At 37.8% G+C, this 18,223-nt stretch overlaps 1 protein-coding gene across 1 annotated transcript in view; it reads right to left on the bottom strand.

The window, feature by feature from the left end:
- The window catches only part of CTNNA2 (catenin alpha 2), a 1,271,675-nt gene that overhangs the window by 990,013 nt on the left and 263,439 nt on the right, over window positions 1-18,223 (bottom strand). Inside the window, exon 3 of the mRNA XM_062208724.1 lies at window positions 1,067-1,262. Coding sequence (XP_062064708.1) covers window positions 1,067-1,262 — 196 coding nt within the window. The remainder of the gene's footprint in view (window positions 1-1,066; window positions 1,263-18,223) is intronic.

Below are 18,223 nucleotides of genomic sequence, written 5' to 3'. Positions count from 1 at the left end.
ATATGTCAAATACTACAGCCATTCTGGGAAATAGCAGGTGGGTTCCTCAAAATAATTACATAAAATATTATACATTTAATATTATATATATAACTACTATATGATCCAATAATACCACTTTTGGTTATATCCATAAACTAGTTGAAAACAGGGTATCAAGGAGATATTTGCATACCCATATTAATACAGCATTTTTCACACAAGCCAAAAATATAAGCAATCTAAATGTCCTCGGATCAATAAATAGATGTAGTATATACATACGGTGGAATGTTATTAAGTCCTAAAAAGAAATGAAATGCTGTCACAAGCTGCTGCAACGTGTTTTACCTTTCAGGACTTTATGCTAAGTGAGATAAGCCAGCCACAAACAGAATGCATGATCACACTCAATGAGGTATCTAGAGCAGTCACAGTCTTGGGAACAAAAGCTGAACGTGGATGCCTGGGGCTTCAGAGAAGGAGCTGCAGATATGGGGAGCTATTCTATTTTCCACAACAATAACAAAAAAAACCTTCTGGATATTGTTGAAGAACATGAATATACTTACACTACTGAGGAGGATACTTAAAAACTGTTAAGATGATAAATTTTGTTATGTACCTTCTACTACAAATAAAAATTTTCTAAATGCTTAACAAATAAGATAACAGTTAACTACCTAAATTTATGATGAGACTTACGGATAGGAAGTATAACTTTGGGAATCATATCAAGCAAAATAATTTTCTTGCCCAGAAAAATCTGTATTTTGAGATTTTGAAAGTATGAGGTCTTTGCATCCCAGAATCCCTAAAGCATAAATTAGACACATGAATCTGTTTCCATATACCAGGGGAAAACAACTTGAAGACTGTGAAGTAACAGCAAACAAGAAGTGTTTGCAGCTATTCTACACCACTACAACAAAAAACCTCCATCTCTGCACCTAAAATCAGGAAACAGCAAAAATGACAGGTTTATATATAAGAATAAAAAAAGGCTACTCTTTTGACAAACATTCATTGATTGTTACCAAAAATCCACTGTTTGCACATCAATGTGGATCAACATCATTGTGCCTACCTTGTTTGCGCACATCCTCCACCGCAGCCACCAACTCTTCTTTGAGATCTTGACTCTCCTTAGCAATCTGTTCACCCTTCTCCAGGAAATTCTGGGTGGCTTGCTCTACAGATGCAGCCAGTACGTGGGCTTTCTTTGACCTCCCTTTCTTTTTACCAGATGGACCTTTGTTGCTTGTGTTGACAAGTGTCGTCACCTTAAATGCAAAAGAAAAGAAAAAAAAAAAAAACAGAAGCCCCAAATTGTAACATCACTCTGCAAAGGTCGTAAGAAACATGATGCTATCACAATTTCTAAATATTTCATGTCTATTAAGTCATGTAATTTAATTATGAAATCCTGAATTCATGTCAGATAGCCTCATCAATGCATTAGTTTACAAATAAACAATTGTTATTTATTCCATGTAGGAAATAAATCACATAAATGAAGCACAAACAGTAGACTTGCCACCTGTTCAAAGTTTCCAGTTCACTGGAGGTTGTACTTTCACACATTGACAAGAAAAGTGCTCACTGGTGTCAACAACCTCAGGGAAGCAAGAAGTAAATGTAAAAACATAGGACTGGCTCTGAGACAAATGAAGAAAGCCAATATTCAGTCTTGAGTCCTGGAAGTCAGGGCAGAGATGAAGGACCAATTAACAAACAGTGGGCAGCCAATACTCACTACTTTTGTATTACTTTCCAAGAATTTTGCTATTTCTGATTATATTTTATAAAAATGAAATTGTAAATTTGACGTGGGGAGACTAAATGATTCAGGCTCAACATTTAGTTAGCTAGCTAAAGTTTTCAGATTCAAAATTAGATTTGCATTTATTATCACTCCTTTTCTAAGTATCATAATTTGGATACATATCTCATCTACAAAACTTAGCATGATATTTTAAGTAATTTAATTTGCTAACAAAGCTTTTAATATCTTTCAAGTAACTTGTTAATCTTCAATAGAATTCTAAAGCTCTATTTTCTACCAGTGAGAGGTTTGGAAGGGAAGTGAATGCAACTGTTCCATATTCTGTTCAGCAAAAGCTGCCAGTCATGTTTAATGCTGTATTTTTTTATCAGTTTCATAAAAATGTGGGATTTTGTGGTTTATTTCCATTGACATTTATCCTGGTTAGCAGACTAGAGATTTTCTTGGAGGTTATCAAGAAAGTCAGTCCACAGAAAAGTTCCAATGCTTCTTATGTTTACTCCAAATCCCAGCACAAGCAGTGGGATTAGACAAAGTCTCAATTAATATCCAGGCAGTTTATAGGGGGAAGAGATAACACCAAATTAAAAAAAAAAACAGTGTTGAATAAATGTGCACTAAGATGATGGATACAGGTAGAATCAACACTTAAGCAGTGATTAATGCAGTGTTGACAGCTGTCATATCCAGCTCCCCTTTGACTGCAAAATAGATACAGTGAATTGAAGAAAGACTGTATAGGAAAATGTAAGTACAGATCAAAAGAAAAAATAAGAATGTCAGACAACAGTGGAGAGGTTGTAAAATGTATATACAGGGAGGGATACATGCTGTCTTCAATTCCACCCACAATGACGCAACCACTAGGAAACAGCTTGTGACAGATGTTGCTTTTCTTAGTTGCAAAGTAATAGTGTTCTCCTTAGGGAGATGTACTCTAATACATTAACGCAGTCCTCTTCCAGGAACCTCAGCTCTACAACAGTCCAGACCCGGATACAAACACATAGGTCCCCTAAGCAAATCCAGGAACCCTCTCCAAAATCTCATTTTAGGCTAAGCCCTTTATAATTAAAAAAATATTACTTCCCATTTTCTTCTTTATCTGATTTATTTTCATTGTATACACAATTTTTAGAAGTTTTGCAATTTGATTTTTTTGACTTCTCAAATTAGAAGGAAGGAGGGAACTCTTCATTTTAGGTATACTGAAGGTTTTAAGAAGGGAATCCGATAGTGAAGCTACCAAAATTTAAAAGCTATGTCATCGGTTTTGTTTTTGTTGAGGCAAGCAAATTTCAACTCGTATTTGATGGCACATTATTGTTCTAAGGAAGCCCAGGTCATGCTTACACAAAAACCTACATTAAGTTTCAGTTATATAGAAAAAATAATTATGGAGGCCGGTGGTGCAGCTCAATAGGCTAATCCTCCACCTGCGGTGCCGGCACCCTGGGTTCTATTCCCTGTCGGGGCACCGGATTCTGTCCTGGTTGCCCCTCTTCCACGCCAGCTCTCTGGTGTGGCCTGGGAGTGCAGTGCTTGGGCCCTGCACCCGCATGGAATATTACCAGAAAGTTTCTAAGGAAATATGATTACTACCAAAAGAAACAAAATAATTGAATTCTCTTTTAGTAAAATTTCATATTTACTCATGGGTGGAAGAGCAGGATGGGAGAAAACAGGACAGGAAGAAAGCAATGGGTTTCCACTGAACTTCATTTCTTTTTTATTTCTTTTTTCTTTTTAAATTTTTTTATTTTTTTTGACAGGCAGAGTGTACAGTGAGAGAGAAAGACAGAGAGAAAGGTCTTCCTTTGCCGTTGGTTCCCCTCCAATGGCCGCTGCGGCTGGCCCACTGCGGCTGGCGCATCACACTGATCTGAAGGCAGGAGCCAGGTGCTTCTCCTGGTCTCCCATGGGGTGCAGAGCCCAAGCACTTGGGCCATCCTCCACTGCATTCCCGGGCCACAGCAGAGAGCTGGACTGGAAGAGGAGCGACTGGGATAGAATCTAGCTCCCTGACCGGGACTAGAACCTGGTGTGCTGGTGCCGCAGGTGGAGGATCAGCCTAGTGAGCCCCGGCCGCCAGCCAAATTAAAGAATTTTCAATGACAAAAACCATTATTCAGTCCATAGATGCATTCACCACATCTCAAGTAAGTTAGGGAGTGTCAGAATTAACAATTCTCATCAAATGTAGTCAGCTTCCATGAGGATGTAGTTAGATCCATGACTGGATGCTTTGAGCAACTGGAGCATCATGAAAAAGTTCTTATTAAAAAAGATGGTTGGCACAGTTGCAGCCCAGGTGCTGGAATTATAGGTGCCTAAGGTTAGATATTCAGCCTTTGGGTAGATGGTAATTACAGACTTTAAGTGTTTATTGCAGCTTAATGCCGGCCTCTTATAATGGTTTATTCTATGGAAATCCTTGGCTGAAAATTATGCCTCCTATTACCCTAACCAGGGATCCTCTGTAAGCTCCACATTCAACTTCCACCCAAGGCAAGCCTCATTCACGATTCACATACTTTCCTTTCCTCTCTATCAATGTGTAAACACATTTTTTTGTTCAGTAAAGGAAAAACAGAAAATGCAAATGCCAGACTAGGAGTAACAGTATAAATATGAAGAAGTGGACAGGATGCTTTCCAAGGCAGTAGGGAGATCAGTCACACTTAAGTATAAGGCTAACCTATGAATGTGATAGGAAGTAAGGTTAAATAGATATGGTAGAACAAACTTTGAAAGGCTTTCAAATCCAAGTTAGTGAGTTTGGATTTTGTTAGTTACTGCCAACTGTTTTTACATAGAAGCATATGTTTAAAGTGCTCGTTTCTCTTTCCAATCATTTTCCAGCCCACTGAAATTTCACTTTACTCCAGACACCTCCTGCAGCAAAGTCCTCCTCAACTGATGCCTTACTAAGGTAATTAATATGTTCTCAATGTCAAATTATTTTTATTTCATCACAACACTCTGCCACATTTAATGCTATTGACTCAAATTCATTCCCTCCTGGAAATGTCTCCTGAATAATTCGTTAAAAATAATTTTTCATTCTCCAAACTCATATAGCTTGAAAAGGGATATACATTACCCATCAACAAACTTATTTCTCTTTTTCAAGATTTATTTTAATATTGTTTAATTTATTTGAAAGGCACAGTTACAAAGAGAGAGATATCTTCCTTCTGCTGATTCACTCCCCAAATGCCCTCAATAGCCAGAGTTGGGCCAGGCCAAAGCCAGGAGCATTGTGTTCATCCAGGTCTCCCACGTGGGTGCAGGAGCCTAAGGACTTGGGCCATCTTCTGATGCTTTTCCCAGGCCATTAGCAGGAAACTCAACTGGAAGTGGAGCAACTGGGACATGAACCAGTGCCCATATAGGATGCCAGAGTCACATTTGGTGGCTTTACCTGCTACAACACAATGCCAGATCCTCTGTACCCATCTTTATCTCTCCTTCTCCCATACCAAGAAAAGCCTGCTGCTACCATGACCCCTTCAAACTAACCTGATCACACCCTGTAGAACTCCATTTCATTAACTATGCCCTCTCTGCAGGTTCTTTAACCTTGGCCTATCAGGATACTCAACTTCTCTTAAGCCACATCCCAAGTATTTCCTCAATCTTAACCTTCATATTAAAGCTAAGAAAGCCTACAGATCATAGATCCGTGGAACACTGAGAATGATGGTCTCAATGAAAACTGACCACAGAAAACGCAGCAATAGTCAGAGGATGGCCATCATTGTTTCCAGAGGTGATGATGGTGTGATTTGGTATTAATCTAACATCCAGTCTGCTATACACTGCTCATCATCTATTGTCCTAAGAGTAGACCTAGCATTCCTGAGCAATGGCAGCAATGCAGCGGGCAATGCCTTTTCATTCTTTTCTTTGTTGCACTGTGTTTTACTATAAAGCAACGTCTCATCTCAGCATATGTCTTCCACTTTATGAGTTCTCAGTTTCTAGGATTTTTTAAAAATTTGTTTGGGAGGCATGGGAAGAGAAGGAGACAGAGACAGAAGAGAAATGCAGGCAACGGTCATCTCAGCCAGGATCATGAATTCAATCCAAGTCTCCAAAACAGGTGGCAGGAACCCAATTACTTGAGCCATCACTACTGCCTCCCAGGAACTGCATTATTAGGAAGCTTGAGTCAATTGCCAGAACTTGGAATCAAACCCAAGTACCTCAATATGTGATGGGGAGTCTTAACCACTCTACACCTGCTCCCTGTTTGTAGGTGCTAAAATCTCCATAGAAATGGTATAGTTTTTCTCCAAAATAATATGTAATAATAAGGGCATCATGGCACTTCGCTTGGCAAATCTATCATTTCAGACCCAAATCAGCAAAAGTGTAGCTTACCTAAACCTTACCCAAAGGGAAGTCAACTGACAATTGGTAATACCTTTATATTCCAAGTGAGCCAAGAACAGCACCAGTGTCACCTGGACTTGTTAGAAATGTAGGGTTTTAGGCCCCAACCAAGACCTAGACACATTAATATCTGAGAAGCTTTGAATTCTAACACAGTTATTTTCCAACTTTATCATGCCCAAAATTCACCTAAACACGTATCAGAGGAAATGCAAACTGTTTAGAATGTCTCTAAAAATCAAAGAAATATTCAACTATGTACATGATTCACTATTATGCACTGACTAAGATAAAACAAAATAAATTTACACTATTTTAAGAAAGTATAGAAACAAATATTAAACTACATTAAACACAATATATTTTCCAATCAACACTGTGCTAAAGGGTTGAAATGACTCAAAAAGCCCATTCTCCACAGATTCATCATCTTTTTACTGCAGTCTTTGATTGACAAGGGCATGTGGCTTGACATTTTTATTCTTTAAGGTTAGTGGGCTTTAACACAGGGCACACAACACTTCACAGAGTGCAGCAGGCAATCAGTAGGATTCAGGAAAAATATCAGGACTCTATATTGGTTTTGTCCAAACTAATTTTTTAAAAATTTTAAATAAGTTAATGTTTCACATAAAGACTTACACGGGCACCACCACCCCACCCCTAGTCAAAGGATCACATTTAATAAACAGGCTATCTTTAAGAAAGCAAAAAGGTTCACAAATACAAGCATTGACAGTGGTGACCTTATATCTATTCCTGGTTAAGTGGATTTAGGGATTATATTATCTGGTTTTCACACACACAAACATATACCCCTTTACAAAATGGAATAGAGATTTAAAAGACTCCTGCAAAGAAATTGAAGCTTGAAGATAGTATAAATCCAAGAACAAGTGAACTATCTGAAAATTCATCGATGATACTCCTATTCCTGATGCAAGTTTTTTGTTAGCTGAATCATGAGGCTTAAAAAAAAAGTCTAAAGAGAGCTGAGTTGAAGCATGTTTTAGATCCATTTATGCTAACAATGAATCTCACCAAGTTTCTTAGTTGCTAACAATGGTTTAAAACAATTATTACTTAAAAAATAATCCTAAGAAGGCAAGCATTTGGGGAGTTAAGCAGTGGACAGGGGATGTCTCAGTCTCCCAGTCTCTTTCATTTTTAAAAAGTGATCAATTTAGCATAAAAGTGAAGCATTAAAAAAACCCAGGGGTGGATGCTTAGATAAGTAGGTTCAGCCACAGTGGGAGATGCCTGCATCCCATTTTGGAGCACATTTCATATTGGAACTTTGCTGCTATTTCAAATTCTTGCACTCCCTGTAAGGTGATGTCTCAAGAAATGGGTTCCTACCATCCACATGGGAGATCATAATTGAGTACTCAGCTCCTGGCTTTGGTTGTCCTGCCATTGAGGCATTTGGGGAGTGTACCAGAGGATGGGACCTCTGTCTGTCTGTGTTTGTTTCTGCCTCTAAAAAAATAAAGCTAAAAGTTTGTGTTTAGAACAATGAATATCATCCCATGGTCCTTGTGTCCAATTTGCTAGTGTTGTTTATCATAGCCTGTTCTGACATTTTACCTATATCCTTTTTCCTATGTTATTTTTACTCTCAGAATCTAAACTCTAAGATTTTGAGATAAAAAGTGATGGATAGGCATATGATTCTATTATAAGTTTTATCACAAACAAAATAAACTTATTTGGATTTAAATCAGAACTGGTTGCCTATTGGAAGATTTGGAGAAATACTGTTCAAAGTGGCATGGGAGGATTTTTTAAGTACTAGAAATAGGTGTATGTGTGTACAATTTATATTTATATAGTTTGGACCAAGTGCTCCTTTGTCAAAACTCATCAAACTGTAAAATAAATGCATTTTAACATATGAAAATTGTAGCTCAAGAAATTGATTTAAAATCAAAATTCCATGTTAAATTTTAGTTGCATTATTTTCTAGCATGATACACTATTTTTCCATATCAAAATATATGGTATAACTATGTACTTTATCCTTTTCATGTTGAGAGGACAGAGACTGTGCTTGACACATATAATACATATGCTCTATCAAAATCTTCCCTTTGACCCATGAATTACATGTTCAAAAATATTTTAAATGAAAATACATACAACTTTAAACATTCTATTTTAATTGGCAAGTTTGAAACAATTGAGATATCAAAAGTTTATTTACAAATAGGACACTATAAGTGTCCTGTGACTTAAATACAAAGATATTTGCAGTATTATGATTGCACTGCTGTTTTGATAACTATAGATGCTACATTAATGTGTATTTTAGCATACCATTTCATTAGTTTAAAGAAACAAGAAGTCTTATGAGACTATAAATTTATAAATATATAAGATAACTCAACTATACTGACAAGTATCAAAATTGCAGATACTTATATTTTTAGTGTCTTTTGTATTTACTAGTTGTTGAATTCTTTAGTGGAGAGTTACCTCATGCTTATAAAAAGCTGAAAGTATGTCACTGTAAAAATTAAAAGAAAAATAAGAAAAGAAGGAGGAGAGAGGTTGGGAGAGAAGAAGGGAGGGTATGGTATGAAATATCACTATGCTCTTAAAACTGTATTTATAAAATATAAAAAAAGTATTGCAAAAATTAAAGAAAAAAGAAAAGAAAGAGAGAAGGAGGTTTGGGGGAAGGAGGAAGGGAAGCAAGTATGATTATCTCCTTAGTATCTATGAAATGCATGACACCTGTTATCTTTAAAAATGAAAAAAATATATTAAAAAGGGAAGCATCCAGAAAGATAGCTAATTTAGTTATATATATATATATATATATATATATATATTTTTTTTTTTTCTAAATGAAAAGTATTTTTTACTATCAATAATGAAAAAGACTGCCAGACAGTATCTTTTTCCTTAGAGAAAAATGTGAAACTATACTTTCAAGCCTCCTTTAGAGTTGATGTGGTCATTTGATAAATTCTAGCCAATGGAATGTGAGCACCAATGATGGGTGCTTTTCTCAATACGATCTATAAAATCCTTCCTTTTTTTTCCCTGTAAGTTGACAATCTTGAAAGTACTGAAGATGATAAAGCCATCAGTGGAAAGGGGCCTAAATTCCTAAATTTTCCTTTGGAAAAGAATGACTCATGGATTAGAAATATTTATTTGATAGGTAGTGAGGCACATAATTTACATATGAATATTGTTAAGTCCCTGATATTTTGAGGTTTATCTATTATAGCAGCAAATTATAACTGTATTATTCTATCATTTATAGTTATTCATAGAAAAGTTTATATTTTAAATATTTATATTACGTAATACAACTAATATATATTATTATTTCAGAAACATACACTCATTTAGGACAAACACACACACATACTCTCTACTTATATATACACACAGAGAGACATGTACAAACATTTTTGGTTCTTTCACTGTTTTAACTTAGTATGACAATATTTGGTAGAGAAAAGTTGAATGCTAGACTCATACTTTTAATGCAGCTTTTACATAGTTTTTTCTCTGAATTTCTGGGTTTAAGTTCTCATTTTCCATTGGATATCATTTTAAACAGGCATGCCCTTGTTCTTACATGATTTTGGCAAACCATTTTCTATACATTTCAGTGACTTAGGAATAAATCAACTTCTCCTTTCTAAGGTTTCTCAGAGCAAGAAACAAACAATAAAGAAGTAAAGTTCACAAATCTGGACTTTCTCAAATCAGATTATAGGTTCTTTCATAAAGTAGAGATGGAAGTTCAGATTCATATAGAAATATTTAAAATATGGAGCTTGAAGGAGCCAATGAATGCCTTTGTAACTTGTGACATTAGCATAGATATTGTTAAGTATATGGGTTAATATAGGTATATATAATAATTATCTGTACTCATTAATCCAATGTCTTTACAATGTCATTTTTAAAACGGACTGCAAGGATTTTACTCTTATGTGACTTGAGGAAAGCATTGTAGTTTCTGCTAGATAGGAGAACTATAACTGAATAATTTTTTTTTTTTGACAGGCAGAGTGGACAGTGAGAGACAGAGAGAAAGGTCTTCCTTTTGCCATTGGTTCACCCTCCAATGGCCGCCGCGGTAGGCGCGCTGCGGCCGGCGCACCGCGCTGTTCCGATGGCAGGAGCCAGGTGCTTCTCCTGGTCTCCCATGGGGTGCAGGGCCCAAGCACTTGGACCATCCTCCACTGCACTCCCTGGCCACAGCAGAGAGCTGGCCTGGAAGAGGGGCAACCAGGACAGGATCGGTGCCCCGACCGGGACTAGAACCCGGTGTGCCGGCGCCGCAAGGCGGAGGATTAGCCTAGTGAGCCGCGGCGCCGGCTGAATAATTTTTTTTTACTCTTTTTAAAAGTAGAATAACAGAGAGGGTGACCCCCACACACAAACATACACACACACACACACATACAGAGAGAGAGAGAGAGAGAGAGAGAGAGAGAACTTCCAACTGCTCGTTTACTCCCCAAATGGATGTCACAGCTGGGGCTGGGCCCCAGCAAAGCCAGGAGCCTGGAACTCCATCCAACTCTCCCACATGGGTGCAGGGACCCAAGCACTTAGGCCATCTTTTACTGCTTTCCCAGGGGCATTAGCAAAGAGCTGGATCAGAAGTGGAACAGCCAGCACATGAGCTGGCCATCATATAAAATGCTGGTTTTCAGTCATTGGCTTAACTCACTGCATCAAAACTCTAGCTCCTGAATATTTATTTTAGCTCTTAAAGAGACAAACTGGGGCTGGCACTGAAGCACAGTGGGTTAAGCTGCCATCTGCAGCACTAGCATCTCACACAGGCACTAACTAGTTCAAGTCCTGGCTGCTACACTTCCAATTCAGCTCCCTGCTAATGAGCCTGGGAGAGCAGCGGAGGATGGCCCAAGTGCTTGGTCCTTGCACCCATATGGGAAGACCTGGAAGAAGCTTCTGGCTCCTGGCTTCAGATTGGCACAGTTCCAGCCACTGCAGCCATTTGGGGAGTGAAACAGAAGATGGAAGATTCTCTCTTTCTCTCTCTCTCTCTCTCTCTCTCTCTCTCACTTTCTCTCTTTGTAACTCTGCCTTTCAAATTAATAAAAAATAAATAAATCTTTAAAAAAATAAAGAGACAAATTGCATTGGTTTTTACAATTTGAAATAACATGAAGCACTTACTGCCAAAGGCTTGAAGATATCCCAAATCTCAGAGTCTCTCCCTCAATATTTATAGCCCTCATGCACCTCACCATCAGCCAACTTTTCAAACTTACTAACTCCTTACTAAGCTTTTGACAGCCTTGCATCTTTCATTTCTATCCACCCATAAGCATCTTAAGTCACCCCTTTTCTTTGAATTAAAATGATAAGCAAAATCCAAGGTGTAACCAAACTTATAACCCTCCAGTGAAGCCAGGTTATGTGGTTAGGCACAAACTACCATATCTTCCATTGTCACTTAGATATGCATTATGGGTTTTGTGGTTAGATTGTTAATCAAAATGAGTTTTATATAGGAAAAACACATTAATCAGTTTGAAGAATTAGAAGCAGATCAACCACGCTCAGCACAAATTGGAGATGATAAAATATGACTCCTGAAGAAAACACTTCTAATTAAAAAATGAAAGTAGGCCGGCGCCGCGGCTCAACAGGCTAATCCTCCGCCTTGCGGCGCTGGCACACCGGGTTCTAGTCCCGATCGGGGCACCGATTCTGTCCTGGTTGCCCCTCTTCCAGGCCAGCTCTCTGCTGTGGCCAGGGAGTGCAGTGGAGGATGGTCCAAGTGCTTGGGCCCTGCACCCCATGGGAGACCAGGAGAAGCACCTGGCTCCTGCCATCGGATCAGCACGGTGCGCCGGCCGCGGCGGCTATTGGAGGGTGAACCAACAGCAAAAGGAAGACCTTTCTCTCTGTCTCTCTCTCTCACTGTCCACTCTGCCTGTCAAAAATAATAATAATAATAATAATAATAAAAAGAAAGTAAAGAATTGAAGAAATCATTCTTGCAACAGCATGCTTTGCTCATTTTTATTGTATTTGCTAAAGATAGTATTTTTCCCATTAAGTTTGGGGAAAAACCACTTTCAAAAGTTACAAGTTGCAAAGCAAAGAAATATTGCAATTACTCCACTCTACCCTTTGCCTTTCCAAAAACAACACATCAAATACTATATGGCTTGGAGATTTTAGCCTAATCCTGCTTACCTTAAGCCAACAATAAAACAGAGGATAATGGGACCATCAGATTATTCCAAAGCAACAGGATTTAGAATTAATTTGCTTTTTCTTACTTAATGTTTTATATTATTTAAAGAAACTCCCCAGCAGGGAACTAGGTATATAAACTTCATATTAACAGGCAAAAATGATTTACTTATTTTCTCACATAGTATAGTAGCTATTAAATTTCTCTCTTTCTTCTTCCCTTTGTTTCTCTCTTTCTCCTCCCTACTCCATTTTCTCTGTACCCCTCTGTGGAACATGGTAGGATATCTAGCCTTTCTAGTTTTCTGTGTGTACTACATTGATTTTTACTGTTTTGTTAAATGGCACATTTATTTATATATTTTTAAAGATTTACTTATTTATTTGAAAGGCAGAGTTACAGAGAGGCAGAGAGAGACAGAGAGGTCTTCCATCCACTGGTTCACTCCCCAAATGGCTGCAATAGCTGGAGCTGGGCCAATTCAAAGCCAGAAGCCAGGAGCTTATTCCTGGTTCCCTGTGTGGGTGCAGGGGCCCAAGGACTTGGGCCATCTTCTACTGCTTTCCCAGGCCATAGCAGAGAGCTGGATGAGAAGTGGAGCAGCCAGTTCTCAAACCAGCACCCATTTAGGATTCCAGCACTGCAGGTGGTGGCTTTACCTGCTATGCCACAGTGCTGATCCCCAAATGATACATATTTAAATGATACTTTGTCAAATACTGGTCACTGTGAAATATTTAAAATGTAAATTAAAATCTATCTTTTGAAGACACTGATAAGGAATTTTAGATTATTAATATACTCAAAAATATAGCTGGAACTAGTACTAAAATGAAAAACATCTAAATCTTTAGCATTTACTGAAAGAGAACCTATATCATTTCAAGTCTCATAAGATGAATGATAGAAGATTTACTTGGGTACATTTAACATACAACCTACTAAGATGTGCAAAATGGAATGTTTCCATATATATATACACAGAATAACTTTGTATTCAAGAACAAAAAGTAGAAAAAAAAACATTAAAATTTCATCCTTTTTTTAAAGACTTATTTATTTATTTGAAAGGCAGAGTTACAGAAAGTCAGAGTCAGAGAGAGAGAGAGAGAAAGGTCTTCCATCCGCTGGTTCACTCCCCTATTGGCCACAAAGGCTGGAGCTGTGCCAATCCAAAGCCAGGAGCCAGGAGCTTCTTCCAGGTTTCTCACACAGGTGCAGGGGCCCAAGGACTTGAGTCATCTTCTAGTGCTTTCCCAGCCCATAGCAGAGAGCTGGATGAGGACTGGAGCAGCCAAGATTCAAGCCAGTATCCATAGAGGATGCCACCATTATAGGCAATGGCTTTACTTGCTACACCGAAGCACAGGCCCCTAAAATCTCATCCTTTTCATTGTTGATTACTTTCTATTCTAAAACCAGAACAAGCTATGATTAGTCAGTTAATCCTCCCCTCTTTCTTAAGAGAACACTAATTACTACATGCTCTCCAGATATGCACATCTTACAACATATATGTATCAAAAACATTTGAGAATAAGGAAATGAAAGCATTTTCTCTGTGACTTGGATAAGAACATCAAAGTACTGAGAAATCTGCCTATTGCAGGTCTCAAAGCCAGGAAGAAAAAAAAATACAGGTTTTAATTTGTCTGACACTAGCAGTTTATTCCCTTAAGATAATGGTCAACACACTTGCCTCATTTTATACACCATACAAATTTCTGAAGCCACATTCAATTGCTTTTATGGCAAGAAAACAGATGTGGCTGCACAATTTAATTATAGTATGCATGACATATCCCTTTTAGAAGACTCCCTTGTTTTTCAATAATTGCATCATCTACTGACATTTTCTGATTTCGATATGTAAGTGTACATCATTATTCTCCCATTAAGCTACAAACTGCTGGTAAAATGCCAATGACTTGAGAAAAGACCACATTGACATTTTACTGTTAGGGCCATCTTCTTTATGGCTAGAACACCAGCCTTTCACTTGAATGCACTGCCATCTTGTCAAGCTGTGTTCCTTAAGCATTGCTTCATGAGGCATCAAGGTTTCAGAGAACTGTTGATGAAATAAAGGGGGAAATGAGCAGGCTATAATTATGCTTGTCAGGATTCTTCTTGTGAAACTTTATTTGGACAATTCACAAAAAAGAAAGCAACACATTTTCTAATCCAGGATAGCATTTCTCTTTGAAATTAGTACTAGGCTTCAAATTGCAGAATAGGGCATGGATGATCAGTTATTGAAGCATTCAATATTGCAAAGTAAAATGTCAGAAAAAGGATGGGCATGGAGTAGAGGAAGAATATACAGGCTTTGAAGCCTGCTATTTCATATCTGGTTAAGAAATAACTGAATCTGAGACTCAGTTTTTCATTTTCAAAAATAAAATTGAAGGGCTGGCACTGTGGCACAGCAGGTTAAAGCCCTGGTCTGCAGATCCGGCATCCCATATGGACACCAGTTCAAGTCCTGGCTGCTCCACTTCCAATCCAGCTCTCTGCTGTGACCAGGGGAAGCAGTAGAAAGTGGCCCAGGTCCTTGGGCCCCTGCACCCATGTGGGAGACACGGAAGAAGCTCATGGCTTCTGGCTTTGGATCAGCTCAGATTTGTCCATTGCAGTCATTTGGGGAGTGAACCAGTGGATGTAAGACCTCTCTCTCTCTCTCCCTCTCTCTCTCTCTCTGTAACTCTGTCTTTCAAATAAATAAAATAAATCTTTAAAAAAATTAAAAATTTGTACCTCACAGGGATTTTGGGAGGTTTAATTAGCTCTGTAACCAAAGGGATACTCCAAAGAATACTTAACAAAACCATCAGGAAAGAGTCCTAGATATGGATATGAGCTCAAAATATATATAAATTTGAGGAGAGAGAGAAACCACTCTCCCACCCACTGTCTCATTCTGGCAATAACTGGGGCTTGGTCAGACTGAAATCAGGAGCTGGCAACATAATCAGAAATTTTACCAGAACACAATCTGAGTCTCTAATGTGGATGTCAGTGACCCAAGTACTTGAGCCATCACCTGCTACCTCCCGGGGTGCACACTAGCAGGAAGCTGAACTCAAGAGCAGAGCCAGGATTGCAAAATGGAGGGAATTCCAAACAGTATCTTAACTACTAGGCCAGATACCTGCCACACAGGTTAGAATGTCTGAACTTGAGCCTCAGACCATTCGCTTGGTAAATGAATAATACTGAACTCAAGTTGTATGATCAAACAATAACAATATCAGTGGTCAACAATATCTTTAGGTTTATATTTTTCAGCTATAAATTAAAATATATCCCTAATTTGCTTCAAATTCTTATACTGTATATACTAATAAAATAAAATTCCTGATTTTGGTACATAATGGTAAGTTTTACATACAAATGTCTGAAATCTATTCACTGTATTATGTGAGAGAGACTCAAACAAATTAAAGAATATTAATTTAGCAGTGGATTTCCTTGTGTAAAAATTAAGAGGGGTTAATAAATTAATGAGAAACCTCCTTTTCTGAGATCTTTCCAAGTAATTTAAGTGGTGTGCCTGAAGCTATTCATGACAGTTTCTGCTGATTCCCAGGCTACGCTAGTCTTTTTATCCTGGTGTTTTATGAAATTCCTTAATACAGGTGATAATTCTATTAAGATATGCACTTTATTTATATATCCATACAAAATCATTAAATGAGACTAATACCAAAATCTAATACCTTTGTTATAAGCAATGCATAATTCACATATATTTTCTTTCCACTTTTTTTTTTATTAAACTTTTATTTAATGAATATAAATTTCCAAAGTATAGCTTATGGGTTACAATGGCTTCCCCCCTCCCATAACTTCCCTCTCACCCGCAACCCTCCCCTTTCCCGCTCCCTTTCCCCTTCCATTCATGTAAAGATTCATTTTCAATTCTCTTTGTATACAGAAGATCAGTTTAGTGTATATTAGGTAAAAATTTCAACATTTTGCCCATATAGCAACATCAAGTGAAAAAACTACCATTGGATTACTAATTATAGCATTAAATAGCAATGTACAGCACATTAAAGACAGAGATCCTACATAATTTTTTTTCAAATTAATTAATTTTCTATGCCATTTCCATTTTAACACCAGGTTGTTTTTTTTTTTTTCATTTCCAATTCTCTTTCTATACAAAAGATCACTTCAGTATATAATTAGCAAAGACCTCATCAGTCTGCGCCCACACAGAAACACAAAGTATAAAAATACTGTTTCAGTACCAGTCATAGCATCACTTGGCTTTAGACGACACATTAAGGACAGATCCCACATGGGGTGTAAGTACACAGTGACTCCTGTTGCTGACTTAACAATTTGACACTCCTGTTCATGGCGTCAGTAATCTCCCTAGGCTCTAGTCATGAGTTGCCAGGGCTATGGAAGCCTTTAGAGTTCGCTGACTTTGATCTTATTCCGATAGGGTCATAGTCAGAGTGGAGGTTCTCTCCCCTCTTCGGAGAAGGGTACCTCCTTCTTTGATGGCCCCGTTCTTTCCACTGGGATCTCACTCACAGAGATCATTCATTTAGGTCTTTTTTTTTTTTTTTTCCATGATATCTTGGCTTTCCATGCCTGCTATACTCTCATGGGCTCTTCAGCCAGATCTGAATGCCTTGAGGGCTGATTCTGAGGCCAGAGTGTTGTTTAGGACATCTGCCATCCTATGAGTCTGCTGTGTATCCCACTTCCCATGTTGGATCTTTCTCTCCCTTTTTGATTCTATCAGTTAGTATTAGCAGATACTTGTCTTGTTTGTGTGATCTCTTTGACTCTTAGACCTATCAGAGCTATCAATTGTGAGCTGAAATTGATCACTTGGACTAGTGCGATGGCATTGGTACATGCCATCTTGATGGAATTGTGTTGGAATCCCCTGGCACATTTCTAACTCCACCATTTGCGGCCAGACCGATTGAGCATGTTCCAAATTGTTCATCTCCTCCCTCTCTTTTTCCACTCTTAGATTTAACAGGGATCACTTTTCAGTTAAAATTTAAACACCTAAGAATAATTGTGTGTTAATTACTGAGTTCAACCAATAGTACTAGAACAACAACAACAACAACAAATACTAAAAAGGATAAAGTATTACATTGTACATCTAAAGTCAGGACAGGAGCTGATCAGTTCATTGTTGCTTATAGTGTCCATTTCACTTAACAGGTTTCCCCTTTGGCGCTCAGTTGTCACCGATCAGGGAAAACAAATGATATTTTTCTCTTTGGGACTGGCTTAATTCACTCAGCATGATGTTTTCCAGATTGCTCCATCTTGTTGCAAATGACTGGGTTTCGTTGTTTCTTACTGCTGTATAGTATTCTATGGAGTACATGTCCCATAATTTCTTTATCCAGTCTACTGTTGATGGGCATTTGGGTTGGTTCCAGGTCTTAGCTATTGTGAATAAAGTAGAGACTAATTCAACTTTTCAAACTAAATATTTTCATCTTTAAGTTATATTTTTAGCACCATGCAGGAGTCTGTGAGAAGTGGGGGCTTAGCTAAACCAGGGAGTCTTAAGCAGGTGTTTAATTGGACTAATTAAGCAACTCGTAGTCACTTCCGGTTTTCCATTTGCTCTTTGTGAATACAGATAAGCACCACAACTGATTGCCTAATTAGACTACTTAAAACCAACTCACTTTTTATATCCAAGGAATTTTTTAATCCACAATTATAACCTATATATTATGCTCCAAGCATAATATGTGGTCTGGAGTTTTATATGTTTTATATATAAATCTCTCTCCACATATAGAGAAAAATCAGATACATAAATGCATAACCTACCTGTCCACCCATCTAAGTAAGTTCATATA

This window comes from Lepus europaeus, chromosome 13, assembly GCF_033115175.1.
Source record: "Lepus europaeus isolate LE1 chromosome 13, mLepTim1.pri, whole genome shotgun sequence".
Lineage (NCBI taxonomy): Eukaryota > Metazoa > Chordata > Mammalia > Lagomorpha > Leporidae > Lepus > Lepus europaeus.
Note: the sequence above shows the minus strand (reverse complement) of the source record. Positions and strands in the feature narration are given on the sequence as shown.